General features: G+C 37.1%; 1 protein-coding gene across 2 annotated transcripts in view; it reads right to left on the bottom strand.

Annotated features, from left to right (window-relative positions):
* Nucleotides 1–15878, bottom strand: part of DHX9 (DExH-box helicase 9) — a 59924-nt gene that overhangs the window by 9528 nt on the left and 34518 nt on the right. For both annotated transcript variants that reach the window (XM_049868057.1, XM_049868058.1), the window contains 8 exons: nt 13967–14108; nt 13253–13335; nt 8680–8836; nt 6300–6400; nt 4484–4697; nt 4222–4316; nt 3851–3924; nt 2504–2656 (listed from right to left, as the gene is read on the bottom strand). In XM_049868057.1, coding sequence (XP_049724014.1) covers nt 2504–2656; nt 3851–3924; nt 4222–4316; nt 4484–4697; nt 6300–6400; nt 8680–8836; nt 13253–13335; nt 13967–14108 — 1019 coding nt within the window. The remainder of the gene's footprint in view (nt 1–2503; nt 2657–3850; nt 3925–4221; nt 4317–4483; nt 4698–6299; nt 6401–8679; nt 8837–13252; nt 13336–13966; nt 14109–15878) is intronic.

Raw genomic sequence — 15878 nt, 5'->3', positions numbered from 1 at the left:
TATTATTATAATATTAACAGTTATAATAAGTAACATTTACTAAAAGCTTACTATGTGTCAGGCACTGTTCTAAGTATTTTACATTATTAACGCATTCAGTCCTCACACAAATTCTATGGGTTACATATTACCATCTTCCTTTTATAATTGAGAAAACAGAGGATAACAACAAACTTATTTTCTAGGAATTCTATGGAATTTCATAGAATGAGGCTTAAAGACTGTAAAGGTTTAGGGTTATATAATGTATTACACACAACTAGTATTAAAACCCAAGTCTTTACATTTCTAATTCAGGCTTATTCCCTAAGAAACCATTTATAGCGAAGATTCATGGGAATCATTTAAAGGTGATTTCAACACTGCTGGCAGGTCTTAGACCAGCTTAAATCAGGTTCACATTAAAAAAAAAAAGCACATATCATACCTGTTTCCCACCCTATGAAGAAGAAAATCCTTTATTAAAGGTCTATTTATGCTGTTACTAATAAGTGGTTTTACTGTAAGTACGATGCTTGTTTCTTCAGTTCAAGGCCAACCCAAAGTTTAAAAACAATTATGGATATTCCAAACGTTACAGTCTCCTGAGTTACACTTCTGATGTTCAAAACCCACACTGATACAATTTAAACGAGAACCATATATTACCATTGTAAAAGCAAATCAAAGCTTCCTTGAGATTTCTTCAGGATATTTTATGTATCTGGTCACCTAAACTAGTCTGTCCCACATTTTATTGTAATAAACACACCCAAATGCTAACTCTACCTTTATCATCAATCGGTTATGCTAATGTATACCACATGAATTCCTACATTAAATACCCATCTTAAATAAAACTATAATTCAGACACAGATAGGTGTTTTTCACCATTTGGCTCCATCCACAAACATTCCCAAAAAAGCCCTGCAGTACAAATGAAACTGGACAGGGAATTAAGAGACGTGGATTTCAGTCCTGGCTCTGGTAGAGTCTGGTTAAGTCAGCTAAACTCTTCAAGCTTTAGCTTCCTTATCCAAGTAAGGCCCTCAGGGATGTGATAAGGACCACAGGAGAAGGTGATGTGGTAACACTGAACAAAAAAAATTTTCTGTGAATACAGATGTACCATTATTTTTACCTTAAATTTTCAGAAAATTAACCATTCCTCAAATATCAGTAATCCCAAAAAGATAAAGCTATCTGAAGCCAAAATAATACCTATATAGCCTCCTTTAAAAAAGTTATTAGTAATCAGGTAAGTGGGATCAAACATGCCACCACTGACAATTTCTGATTTTTCATTCATACCACAATTTTGCTATCCAAGCTAAGTTTCCTCCAATATACTTAACCGCAGACATTTATGTCTTAAATTCATAGTGGGACAGAGAGGGAGACAGAATGTGTAAAGGTGCTTTAAAAATACAAAAACAAAAACCTTCAATCTTTATTCAAGAATTAGTCTCACTCTCACCAAAGTTTCATAGTGGTTAGCAGGAGGGAGGGAGGAAGGACATTTAACAGTCTTGGGAAAAATCACACTGAAAAAAGGTAGGGTTGCACAGCCAATTATCGTAGTAGCTATCAATGCCAGTAAGTTGTACACTAGTAAAAAGTTGAACTGACAAAAGTTGTGTAATAAATATATTTACAACGACATTAAAAAAAAAAAAAAAAAAAAAAAGAGCAGCAGCTGAGGTGCTTAAGTACAATCAAAAATCTCACAGAATTTGGTTCCTTGAAGGTTCCAGGTCACGGTTTCATAGGATAACCCAAGTCAATCGGCCTAATACTGTTTTTAGTGCTTCTATTCTACCTTCTACTTTGTTGACTAGTGCCTGGGGTCTTAAAAAGCTTGCAAGTGGCCACCTAAGGCGAGACAATTGGTCCGTATTTGCCTGGAACAAAAGAGGAAGGAGAGACAGGAATAGGAGAATGTAGACTGTGGAATGTGTGGTCAAGTGCCTCCATGAACAATGAACTGCCTCCTTTGCCATAAAACCAGAACTAGATGGTGGCCAGCTACTATCGCCAAACATTTTTATCAACTAGAAGAATCTTGATCAAAAGGGGGAAAATGCAGAACAAGATACCAAATTCTCATGGACTCCAGACTTTCTGGAGCTGTGGCAGCTGAGTTAACCCCTGAAACTATTGCCCTGGGATAATCTTTATACCAAAAATATTCCCTGAAGTCTTCTTAAAACCAAACAGTAGTCTATTTAACTAGTAAAAGACTTCTGACTTAGGCATTATGTTCTCTTAAGATCTATACATGAACAAAGTGACAACAGCAACCTGAAAGATTAGATAGGAAACTTAGGAGGCACTGAGTTTATGTTAATGGGGGAGGAACAACTCAGAAAAAGAGGGTGAGAATGGATGCACAACTCAAAGAATATAATCAATGTCACTGAATTGCACATGTAGAAGCTGTCTGAACTGATGTTTTGCTGTGTTATCTTCTCAATAACAGCAACAACAAAAAAAGTCAGGTTCAAAAATAATAAATACTCTTACCTCTCAAAACGAGCTCGGCTGCAGAGGTGAAAGCAGAATCCAGGCCGCACACGACCTGCTCGTCCTTTCCGCTGCTCAAGGTTTGTTTTGGATGCCCATACTGTAGCATAGTTGGTCATGTTGTTGTGAGCAGTGAATAGCTTCACCTTCTGCCTAAATAGGTAAGGGGGGTTAATTCTAAGGCCAATATACATGGACTACCAGTGACATCTATTATGTTTTCGCAAAGTTTTTTAATGGATGCTTTTCAGATGGCCCCGCCTACATGGGATGCCTATTTGTGAACAGTACAAACAAGAACTAGCAATTTGACTATGCACTTACTCTCCCCTAGCTGTCAACCTACTAAAAGGCAATGTAACAGGCATGTGCCAGTTACCAGCTGGATGACCCTGGCCAAGTTACCTAATTTCTCTGTGCCTCATTTTCCTCATCTGAAAATTAGACAATACTGCTATCTACTTCACAGGATTTTTATAAACTTTAAAGTGAATAAACGTAAAGCATTTAAAACAGAACCTGTGACATACATGTAAGTGGTAATTATCCAAGTCGTCTCTACTCCAAAAGTTTAGTGTAACTTTTAGGGTATCATCTACAGGTTAGCTGCTAAACTGGAACGTGTGGCACACCTGAAACAACACCAAACCTCACCAAGCAGCTCCTGCACGGCCTTGTTGAATGACTAAGCAACCTAAGAACCTTTCAATTTTACATATAGGCGGCTGCCAAGGATTAGGATTGGCACAAGAGAGCTGAATGCTATTCATCATTCCCTAAAGTAGGCACTGGCAAATTTTTCTCAATTCCCAGGATAGACTGAAGGACTATAGACATAGAAGACATGGGGCACAAACTGGCCAGATATAACCGAGTTAGCCATCCTCTCTGTGTAGCAATTACCATATAATTATTTATACACAATGCCTCCCCATGTACCCCCCAGGATCATCTCACACCAAATATGAAACCCTTAATTCTTAAATGAGTGCCCTGCAGTAGTAGTTCATTTGTTATGTGCTAAGTATCTGCATGCCATTGTATGGCAGTGGTCAACAAAATACCCAGTGGGAAATGAGCAGACCATCAACAGACAGAAACAATAGGGTGCAGTCAGAAGTCAGTTACTTTCTATCATAACTCATTTGTGATGTTGCAGAACGAAGAGAGTTACTCAAAATAATTATTAATTAGCTCATAGTCCAGTATACACAGATCCACTATAATTGTGAACGTACAATAAGGTGTTTTTGATTGTGTTAACTTGTATTTAAAGTAAGAAGTTTCCAGCTGGTAAGACAACATTCAAATGATTTATTCTAGGCAAAAGGTTCCCTGGGAACTCACTTGCAGGAGTCAATGACATAAACAACATCATTTATGGTGATGCTTGTCTCGGCAATATTTGTGGACAATATAACCTGTGAAGAAATGACACAAAAATTGCACTTCAGAAAATATTCCTATTGTGCACTTGAAAGGATTGATTTGCTTATGCAACGAATGATAAGAGAATTATAGAAACCTTACACAACCAATCATCCAGAATTAGATAACAAGAAACCTACTTAGCTCAGGGAAAGACAACTCCTTCTTTCCTCCTCAATTAGGTGAATTTTCCCGCCTCAATATTTTTGGTAGCTCTTTGAAGAGTTGTAGTATTTGTTGAATATATCTAAGTCACTTCCCACCCCAAAACTGTAATGTTTAGTATTTACCTTGGTTACTCCCACTGGTACTGGATCAAACACTTTGCGCTGCTCCTCTCGAGGAATCTGAGAATGCAGAGGGAGAATCTGATACCTATGGCTCCCTAAAATACAGCAAGGTTAAGGATTAAAATAGGAGTCTGGTTAAAATCACTCTTCAGTACGTACATTTTTACTCAAAAGATGGAAGTAACACTAAATTTTCTGTATTTCTCAGGTTGGCTATGATACAAAGAAAATTATACCTCAAATATATGAGAAAGACCCATACCAAAGTGTGCATTCATTTCCAAATGCTTCTGCATAGTATAAATCAAATTCCAGCCAGGCAGGAAAACCAACACAGCTCCAGGAACATTGAGGGTTTCGATGTACTTAAGCAGAGCCTCAATGAGCTCAAAAGGAGTTTCCTTTTCATTCAACTGAGCCATGCTCATCCTTGTTTCTGGACCATACTCATCACCACAGATCAGGTTACAATTTGCCTGCAAAATAGGGAGACAGGTCATGAGATAAGTCTTTTAGACGTGGTCTTAATGTTCAAATGACACCTAATGCCCTTATTAATTAGAACTGATTAATCATATGCTGACATACAGAAGGAACGTAATCTCCAAAGATGTAGAACCTATTGCACAATTAAGACATACTTAATTTTTCCAATACTAACTATACCTAAACTTAGCAGATAAATAAATCTAGTATTTTAGCAAGCTGTTGTTAATTGTCAACATTGACTCACAGTAACTTTAGTAAAACAGAACAAAACATTGCTCAATCTGATCACCAGCACGTTCAAGTCTAGCACTGTAGCTATTTTGCCAGTCTATCTTGCCGAGGGTCTTTCTTGCCCTCGTCGGCCCTCTACTTCACCAAACATGTCTTCTAGTGACTGATCCCTCTGATAGCATGTCCAAAGCAAGTGAGTCGGACAATGTTCTCTTGTAATTCATAAGGTTTTTATTGGCTAATTTTCAGAAGCAGATCACCAGGCCTTTCTTCCTAGTCTATTTTAATCTGGGAGTTTTGCTGAGAACTGTCCACCATGGATAACCCTGATGGTATTTGAAATACTGGTGGCACAGCTTCCAGCCTCAAAGCAACACACAAGCTACCCTGATATGACAAACAGGTGGTGGGTTTCACTAGAACACGACTAAAATTCAAGCACAAACGCTGCAACTTCGAACTGCTCCTTCTATAGAGCGTTTCTTTCTGACTATAAACTCTCGGTTTTTAAAAAATATTTTCCTTACTGATTAATGAACTGTTCCTATGACCTTAATAATCTTGATCTATTTCTGAAATAACTGTGGTCTGTATTTCCCAAATTACTTTAAAAATCAAGGTAAACTAAGACTCCCGTAATGAGAAATAAACTAGTCATTGTTAAAACTGGCCTTTTTTTTTTCCTGCTAAAATTTTGCTTTGCTATTCATTTACACCCTCAGGTTTTCTGATTAAAAACATCCAATCTCAGGTGATTTTCTATCAAATGCTAAACTGCTATCTGTTCAAATTTCCAGATCCAAGATTCATTTTTTTTAAATCATTTTCCTTCAATTATCAAAAATACAAAGTGTCACTCTTTTCCTCAGAAAATCTTTCATTACTCCCTAATACTCCTTCCACCTGAAAATGTCACCACCACCTACTCTTTTTTTTAACTTTACTATACACATGGAGCTCCTTGGAATCTTGTTAAAATGCAGATTGACTCACTAGATCTAGGGTGGGCCCTAGATCCTCCCTTTCTACCAGTTTCCCAGATGCTGTTGGTCCACTGAACATACTTTGAATAGCAAAGCCCTCAACGCTGGAGCTGTTTAAGCATCTTACTCTTTCCTCTTTTTTCTTTTGACCTTTATGCCGAGATGATTTGGCTGATGGTAGAAAAGACCTTGTCACTGAACTTGGAATTCATTAGTGAAATACATCATTTAATCCAAAGACAGACATTATAATCCATTTCCAAAGTTTTCCGTATTTTCCGTAACGCTAACCCACTGCATACTTTTATCAAAGTCATTCTCTTCGCTGCAAAAACAATTTTCCTGTAAGGAAAAATCTTCATGAAATCCACTTACATCATCCTCCTCACCACCATCATCATCCTTATCCTTCTTCTTCTTGTCCTTTGGTGGAGGAATAAAGTGGGTCATCTGAATACAGTCTTCCAGAAAATATTCTGCCAGGAACAACCCAGTCATGTAAGTACTACCAACTTTCAGAATGGAGTTGTTTTAGACTCAGCTGCTAATTCATAATTACCTTAAAACCCTTCAATCTGATTCTACACAACTGACAAGAAATTCTAGTGGTAACAGCCTTTTTGTCCCCAATCAGTGCTCACCTCTCTTAGATTCTGAAGAAGGGTGAGGTATCTATGTTTCCACAAGGCTTGTCAGGGTATGCTTTGTACACCAAAGTCAACCAAACATTTACAGAATGCCTACTGTGTAGAAGCACTATGTTGTATACACAAATGTGAATATACAACTGTCTCCACTCTTAAGAGACAAGTGTGGTATGGGAGTTATATGTGGAAAGAAATAACCTCAATATAATAATGTCCACTCCTTTCTCTATGAGAATGAACACATGAAACGGGTTCCTGTTAGTTCTTACTCTGAAGAGGGATCTCAACGTGAAGACTGGAAGATCTGCTGAACAATTATGCCCGAGGTTCTCTGATGGTCCCAGAAGAGTCTCTATAATCTGAACACTCCCCACTCTATACCCTGAGAGCCCCAAAGTGCCATTCTCATCACATCATATAAGTAAACACACATACTACCAACAGTGTTCACCAACGATGTTAAATTTGATCACATGACCACAGAAGTGTTTGCCAGGTCTCTCCATAATAAAGTCACTCTTCTCTCCCCCACCCCTTGATTCCTTACTCTTCGGAACAAGTCATTAACCACCATCCACTCAAGGGATAGGTAGTTAAGTCTCACTTTTCCTGAGGTAGATTACAGAATATCCACATAAATTATTTGGAGTTTTTCTACATGGGAGATTTGTTTCTATGCATCACTCAATTTATATCAGTGTAGACTCATGAATAGTTACTTTACACTCTGGGTTATAATCCAAGTACTCTGTTACTTTCTGGTACTACAATATGCTCCAGAGGCTTATCTTGTATATTCCCTGCTGCAGTCCCACAACGAGTCGTTTCTCCAAGAAGTACTGGTTCCTTTTATTGGAGAATGGTGTTAGAAACCAAAATCTGGGTGCCAGGCATGATCCTTGCTACTGGGGTGTCACTGCTTTTAGGCTCTCTCACCAGAAAGAGCTGTGTGTATGTACATGTAGGAAATACACATATGTATATACTAACCACGTATACACATACATTTATAAACTGTAATTATTTCTGTAACTATCCACATCTGCTAAACGTGAGTTTATACTGATGCCTAAGGCTGTAATTCAGTACCTCATGTTTCATTCTAGTCTTTCCCTGTCCTCATCTGTAACCTTTCACTCCAACAGTAAGAAACGTGGCTCCCACCACCTACCACTCATTCACTTTTCAATCCCAGTATACATGTATAGCTGTTTCAGAATTGTTAACACGTATCCCCATGAGAGGAAACCCTGATGGCGTAGTGGCTAAGTGCTATGGCTGCTAACCAAAAGGTCGGCAGTTCGAATCCACCAGGCGCTCCTTGGAAACTCTATGGGGCAGTTCTACTCTGTCTTATAGGGTCGCTATGAGTCGGAATCGACTCGATGGCACTGGGTTTGGTTTTTTGATTTTATCCCCATGAGAAACAACGCCACTGGCTTTATTTCACAGCTACCGTTCAAAAATAAGTATCCCCAAAAAGAGCCATTCATCATTTCATACCCACACTGCTGACCTCTTGGCTTACTTTCATGCCCTTAATTAGATTTTACCATAATTCATTTTTTAAATTAAGCTACCTGATGATTGTCCTAGAAAATGTGGTAAAATCTCCTAAAGAAACTATAAAGAAGCTCTTTCTTACCTATCAAAAAAATCAAACTCTGCTGCTTGACCCTGAAATACTCACCTTAATCTCATTTCTCAATCTGCCTATGGTTAACTTAACCCTGGCTGCTTAAATTTTTAACAGAATTACCATGAACATCTACAGATACTACTAATTTAAACTTGACTATATAACTTTTTTTTTTTATATATAACTTTAGAAGTTAAGTCTGGCTATGAGTAAAGGCCAGGAAATTTACTAAATATGCAAACTCAAGTAGTGTACGAAACATCTCTACTTCTCAGAATGTACTGAAAAATACACTGTCTGGCTAAAATCACTGGCAAGAAACTACCCAAGAATGCTACAATGTATTTGATACTCTAAATTGGCCTGTATTTTAAATGCTTTAAAATATTCCTCCAATCTCCAGGATTAAGAAATTCCAAATGCTGCAGACACAAACGTTCAATACCCCATCCCCCTCAACGATATTTACCTTGAACTGGAAAAGTCCTTCCATAAACTTCGATGATGGGGCAATTGAAGAAATATTCACAGAACATGCTGGTATCAATAGTTGCAGACATGAGAACAATGCGAACTTCAGGATAAGCCTGAACCACATCACGAAGCACTACCAGGAGGAAGTCAGTCTATTGAGACACAAATGGAGGGGAAAAAAAAAAATTGCGTAGTAAGTTTACGCTCATGGGATACACCTGAAAGATTTCTTGGGCTATATACCCACAAGACATCAGTTTCTTAGGTGGCATGTAGAAGTAGAAGAAAAAGAGATTACAGTGGAACGGAATAACAATGTTTTAAGATTGGGTGTAGCCTAACAGCTCTGCAGATTAGAAGTGGGTGCTATCTGGGTGGGGAAAGTAGAGGAGAACGCATCATTAATGACAGCCAAGGAATTCGTTTCAAAAATTTCAGTGAAATACAAATTTGTAGATGTACAACTTCAACTAAGAAAAAGTAAAAGAAAAGCCCATGATGAGCTATCATTTGTATGGCTAATCAAAAAATGTTGAAAGGTCAGATTTGGTTTCCTCAAACAAAATACTAGCTGAAAGATTTATTTTTAATAATATAAAGGCTCTATTAACTGTGAAGTCAATCACAAAAGAATAAATATTTTAAGGCCTCACTTATATGAAACAGCTGCTCCAACAGGCAAATCAATGGAGACCAAAGTTTCTTAGGGGAAAAGGGGGGGGGGTCATTATTTACAAGTCCTGAGTTTCTGTGCATGCGGATGGAAACTTGGCAATGGATTATTGGTGACTGTTGCACAATGTGATTAATGCAACTGGTGTTACCAAACTGCCAAGTGTTATGTGTGGTCCTCCCACTTATCCCAACCTCTGCTTCCCTAAACCAGAGAAACCACCATCCTGAATCTAATGTTTTTAATTATTCCTTTTTATACAGTTTCTATTTCTTCTATATATGTACCTAAATACATAGATAAAGCCCTGGAGGTGCAATGTTAAGTGCTCAGCTGCTAAGATTGGCGGTTTGAACCCACCCAGTGGCTCCATGGGAGAAAACACCCAGGAGTGGAGACTACAGCTTAGAAAACCCTATGGGGAAATTCTACTGTCACACTGCATCACCATGAGCTGGAATCAACTTTATGGGGAAGCATGACATTGTGTGTAATCTTCTGAAACTTCCTTTTTCATATATTATAAAACTGGTAGGATTTATCCATACATGTTGTTACAGTCATTCTCCCTAAAGACTCCTTAATATCCCAAAGTATAAATATGTAAGTTACATGTAATTAGTTCACCTACTCTCTAAAGTACCTGGATTGTTTCTGGGATTTTACTACTACGAACATTTGCTATAATGATCACTGTTGTTAACGTCTTCTGTGGTGCATATGCAAGTTCCCATGGGTATATGTAGGTATGGAATTGCAAAGCTATGGCCATGTAAATGTTTTGGGAAATAATGCGAAACTACTTTCCTAGGTGGTTCAATCTATTTATGTATTACCACCAGCAGTGAAAACCAGATCCACAAGCTCTCCAACAGTTGGTACCGTCATTTAAGTTTTATTAATCAAATCACATTAAATCATTACCTTAATCTGTACTTTCACCAATGAGGCTGAATACCTCTTAATGTTTATTAGTTGGATAGGTTTCCTCCTCTTCTATGAAATGCCTGTTGATAAATCTACTGAGTCATCTCTACTTTTCTTAGCGACTTATAGGAGATGTTTATGTATTTTTATATTATTCCTTTGCTGGATGTATTGGTAACATCTTCCAGGCTGTGGTTTTCTTTAAAGTATCTTTTGAGGGAACACATAATCTTAATTTTCATACGGACAAATAATAGTGCTTTTGGTGTTTTTAGGAAACCCTGGTGGCATAGTGGTTAACAGCTATGGCTGCTAACCAAAAGGTCGACACTTCAAATCCACCAAGCACTCCTGGGAAACCATATGGAGCAGTTCTACTCTGTCCTATAGGGTTTCTATAGGTCGAAATCAACTTGACAGCAATGGGTTTGGTAGGTGTTTAAGAAATCCTCCCAGAAAGTCTAATTATGCAGCCCAATATAGCAGCCACTAGCCACATGTGGCTACTGAGCACATGAAATGTGGCTAGTTCAGAGTGAGATGTGCTTTAAGTATACAGGTCTTGAAGATCATATACAAAAATAAGAATATAAAATATCTTTTTTATACTGATTACGTATTGAAAATATTTTTAGCATATATGGTTAAGTAAAACATATTAAAATTTTTCTCTTTACTTTTTAAAATGTGGTTACTAGAAAATTTTAATTATGTATGTGGCTTGTGGAAACCCTGGTGGCATAATGGTTAAGTGCTACGGCTGCTAACCAAAGGGTCAGGAGTCTGAATCCGCCAGGTGCTCCTTGGAAACTCTATGGGGCAGTTTTACTCTGTCCTATAGGGTCACTATGAGTCGGAATCGACTTGGCGGCACTGGGTTTGGCTTTTTGGTTTATGTGGCTTGCATTGTATTTCTACTGCACAGTACTGCCTAGGAGATGTTTACTTGTATTTTCTACTTAACTGCTTTAAAATTGCTTTGGCATTCAAGTCCTCATGTGGAGTTGATTTTTGTATTTTGTTATAAAGTAGGGATCCAATATCAACTATTTCCTTATGGATGACCATTCGTTCCCAGCTTCATTTATTAGTCTGTCCATTCTCTTTCTCATTCAACATGCCACCGCTCCCTTATAACCAAAGCTACGTAAAACAAATGACAGTCTGTTTCTGGGCTAGGTACTGTTCCATGGGTCAAACTGTCAACCCCTTTAACACACTGGCCAAATTAGTTTAACTTCAAGGTGAGTCCTCATACCCGTGAGACAAGACTCTTATTCTGCTCTTCTTCAGAAGTACTATTTTTGGCCATAATCTTCAGTCTAAGTATTTATAACCAGCTTGTTAAATTTTATTAAAAACCCTGCTGGGATTTTGATTAGAATTGCATTCAAAGTGTAGGTCAACTTGGGGAAAATGTGACATCTTCTGTATGTGATATTAAATCTTTCTATATCCCTAAACATGATCTAGTCTTTTTAAATGTTTTGTAATAAAGTTTTATATTCTTTCCTGTGAAGTTCCACATCTTTTTCTTCTTGCATGAGATTTATTCTAGGTACTTGCTAATCTGATACAGACTTTTGTACATTAACGTTTTATCCAGCTACTTTGTTAAATTCTCCTATTGTTTGTAATAATTGGTCTACAGATTCTTTTGGACTTACCACAAAAAGTAACAAATTAAGATGAGGTTTATTCTGAAAAGAGTGTAAGTATCTACAAAAGCTTTTTTCCATTTTTCACTGTAAATGGCATATTATTAGTCTTGACAATCTGTCAAGGAAAGCTGAGCAAAACCACTTATTTTTTTACCAAAATAGTAATAATAATCCATGTTTCCAGTACGACTTGTGTGTTAACACGGATGTAAAGACAATATTGAAACATTTGTCAATTAAGTTAACGAGAAAAAAAGTTTTCAAAATACTATGAATGATAAAAACAGCATTACCTTGTCCTACTAAATAGATTTTTTATTTACAATCGTCTGACACACCATCCAGACTATCTTTACTTGCTTTAGCTCAGTCATAAAGGTCAAAACTAAAGATAATAACAATGACTACAGAGGTATTCTCTGAAGACGAGGTACTCCAACACGTTTTGAGTAAAGACAGCTTGCTGACAATTTGAATGAGCGTATGACAATCCACCAACACCTATGAAAGAAACTATACTTGGTTTGGCTATGCAAACAGTGGTATATATTTTTTAAAAGCCATTACTTTATGGTGGTTGTTACAGCCAGGCACTCTCAAGTCAATTCCAGCTTATGGCGACCCCGCGTGTGCAGAAAGGAACTGCTCCGAGGGGTTTTCAAGGCTGTAACCTTTCAGAAGTAGATTGCCAGGTCTGTCTTCCGAGATGCCTCTGGGTGGGTTTTAACCGCCAACCTTACAGAGTAGTCGAGCGCTTAACCGTTTGACCTAGTATCACACTACGGTTTAGGAAGTCAATTCTGTACAGGTTTTGCCAGGGGTCAAAAGGGGGGGAGGGGTGGGAAATAAATTCTAGTTTCTTCCTAAATCTGTTATGATTACCATTAACACCTGAAAAGATTAGCGTTGCAAACACCCAAAATGATACTGTTAACTCTATGAAGATAAAAAATTATATAGTTCAACATACATAAACTTTCAAAGAGAAACTAATCATTATTAAAATTCCAAAATTCTCTTCATCGATTAGGCCAGCTCTTACTCAATCACTGCACTTATACTTAATGTATAAGTCATCTTCACTTTTGGAATTCTTTGAGTGAGTTTAACTCTTTTAAAACAAGAAAGGTTTGATAATCTTACTAAAAAATTCCTCTTTTCATATAAAGGAATTCAGTATCTTAATGACTAAAGTTCATGGTTCTGATAGAAAATAAACGGTATAAACAATGGGAAAAAGAAAAAAGAAGCAATCACATTCAATTTTAGTTTCTCTCTATTCTATCTGTAATTCTCAATTTACTTACATTTATGTCTCTTTCATGTATTTCATCAACAATTACGTGACTAATTCCTCGAATGCCTGCTTCCAGTTTTCTTAGGAGCACACCTTGAGAAGAAAATCAGAAGAACAACTGGAGGTGAGTTTCTATGCTTATTAGAGAAAAATTAGGGAGGTATAAAAAAGCACAAAAAAGCAAATTTCTAAACAATCAACTATGGTTCAACAAATACAACCCCAGCATCATTTTAGAGAAAAACCACCCCTTGTATAAATTATTAAAGTGGTGTAAATATACTCTGTAATACATTTGTTTAATGAAAAGATTATTAAAAGACAAGTTTTGTTGTGTGCCACTGAGTCAATTCCAACTCACAGAGACCCTCATAGGACAGAGTAGAACCACCCCACAGGGTTTCTTAGGTGGAAGTTTTTTATGGGAAAAGATTGCCGGGTCTTTTCTCCAGTGGAGCAGCTGGTTAAGTTCAAACTGCTGGCCTTTTGGTTAACAGCCAAACACTTAACCACCGGACTCCTATTAGAAGACATAACCTCTACTAACTAAAGATGATTTCTACTGGTGTAACAGACAATTCAAAGGAAAAAAAATGGCAAAAACTTCTACTTAAGAATTCTGAAACTAGCTCTTTATTATTTCCAACCATCCTGTGCTATTACCAAATTCTACCAAAAATACAATACAAACCCCAAACAGACCAAAACAAAACACATTACTGACCTACAGTACAAAACATTATACTGGCATGAGGGCGGGGAAGTATAGACTCAAATCGAACACTATAGCCACAGCTTTTTCCAGGCTCTTCTCCCCTCTCATATGCAACTCGCTCTGCCACAGATACTGCACTGATTCTCCTGGGCTGAAATAATAAAAAAGTGATTTAAAATCTATAAAATTAAAGTTACACTTACCAGTGTCATTAAATTATTGCTAGCACAGCTGCCTGTTCCACTGCCAGGTCAGTAATTAACAGAAACAAGAACAGCAGATCAGTATCTTTAGAAACTACCTAATTTTTTTTTTTTTTTTTAATTCTGGAAGAAAAATTACCACCTAAGTCTGTGGCAAACATTTTAAAAATTATCAATTTTCACTTTACATAAGGTAATTCCATGGTTTCTTCAGGTAATAAAAAAGGAAACTCTACAATTTTTTGCCACTGGCCGAAACTCTTAATGATGCTCTGCAGTGATTTTCCAAAGTAGCAGTGGAGGGGAGACAGCACCCATGGGAGCCAGTTACTGTTACCACCTGCCACACTGAAGACACGCTTCGAGAAAAACTCTTAAACTGAGCTTTATGAGAATTAGAATTAGTAGATATTGTATCTACTGTGACTACCCTGCACTCACTTATTAACTCATAAATCAAACATTCATTGCCCATTTGCTTCAGGTGCCACAGAAAGCTCTGTAGATACTTGAGTTAAATGAAACCACTGTTCCTAATGAGCTTATAGAGCAGAGAAAACTGAGTATTTATGACTGTTCCCAGCAATAAACCTGTAGAACCCTGAGGGGAATCCGTTTTTCTCAACAGCAGAATTTTCTTCATAGCTAAAGGTTAAAGTTTTCAATGGCAGACCTTGACTTTTTTGAGAACTTACCTTCTAAGTACACAAAACACTCCTTGCTTGGTGGGCACAGTGGCTATGATAATGCGCTGGAAGCGCAGATATGGAGGTACATGCAGATATGACACTTAAAAAAACGGAATGCTTTAAGTCACCTTGAATTTGATTTTGTCAAAAAGTTCCTAGTGACAATTTATATTTTAATCCCTTGTTTGAGAAAATTTTTTCTAAGTTTCATACATAGTACCTATATGACATTCCAGGATATTACATGGTTAATTAGGAAATCAGAGGCTGATAGAATCTCAAAAAACAAAAATCAAGCCAGTAACTTTAAACCGTGATTTATTAATTTTCACATCCCTAATTCAACAGAGCCCCTTAGGCTATGGGACAGTTGAACAAATTCGGTAAAGTGTATAATCATCTAGTTTGTATTTATCCTGTTCACAAAGACAAGAGATTGAAAACTGCCTCGGTGAACAGACTGTGTAAAATTTTTCTGAGCTACCAGTTTATAATTCTGTCTTTACTTGCTCCACTATGCTAGTTTTTACTGACCACTACCTTTATTAAACTATTCCTTTAATAACCTTATTTAGCAATGGATAAAGGTATTCCTAACTAGGCTACCATTTTCTTGAATTTCTCTGTAACTTCAACTTTTAAACAGAAGAGTTTCATAGAAACTACACAAATTCTAAGGTAGCAACTGCTACAAGCCAGATCAACTGTTTTAAATGTATTTTATATATCGCCCTTATCCACAGACTTACTTAATGAGATCAAAATGAGGTAGTGGCAGCACTCTGTACCTCAATGACCTGGGTATCAGGTGACATAAAGGAATGAGCTCTCTATCTGTCCATCAAGAGAAGGGTTCTGCTACATACTTAAGTAAGGCAATGTGAAAATAATGGTACAAAAGACAAACGTTTTCTTGCCTTTTCAAGAAAGTTTCCTTCTTAAATTCTGTAAGCAACAGGTAAACGCTCAACTCTATTATTATCTCCCTTCTCTACTTTTGTTTTCCTATAATTTTCAGTATTTCTACTT

The sequence above is a fragment of the Elephas maximus genome, chromosome 24 (assembly GCF_024166365.1).
Source record: "Elephas maximus indicus isolate mEleMax1 chromosome 24, mEleMax1 primary haplotype, whole genome shotgun sequence".
Taxonomy (NCBI): domain Eukaryota; kingdom Metazoa; phylum Chordata; class Mammalia; order Proboscidea; family Elephantidae; genus Elephas; species Elephas maximus.
Note: the sequence above shows the minus strand (reverse complement) of the source record. Positions and strands in the feature narration are given on the sequence as shown.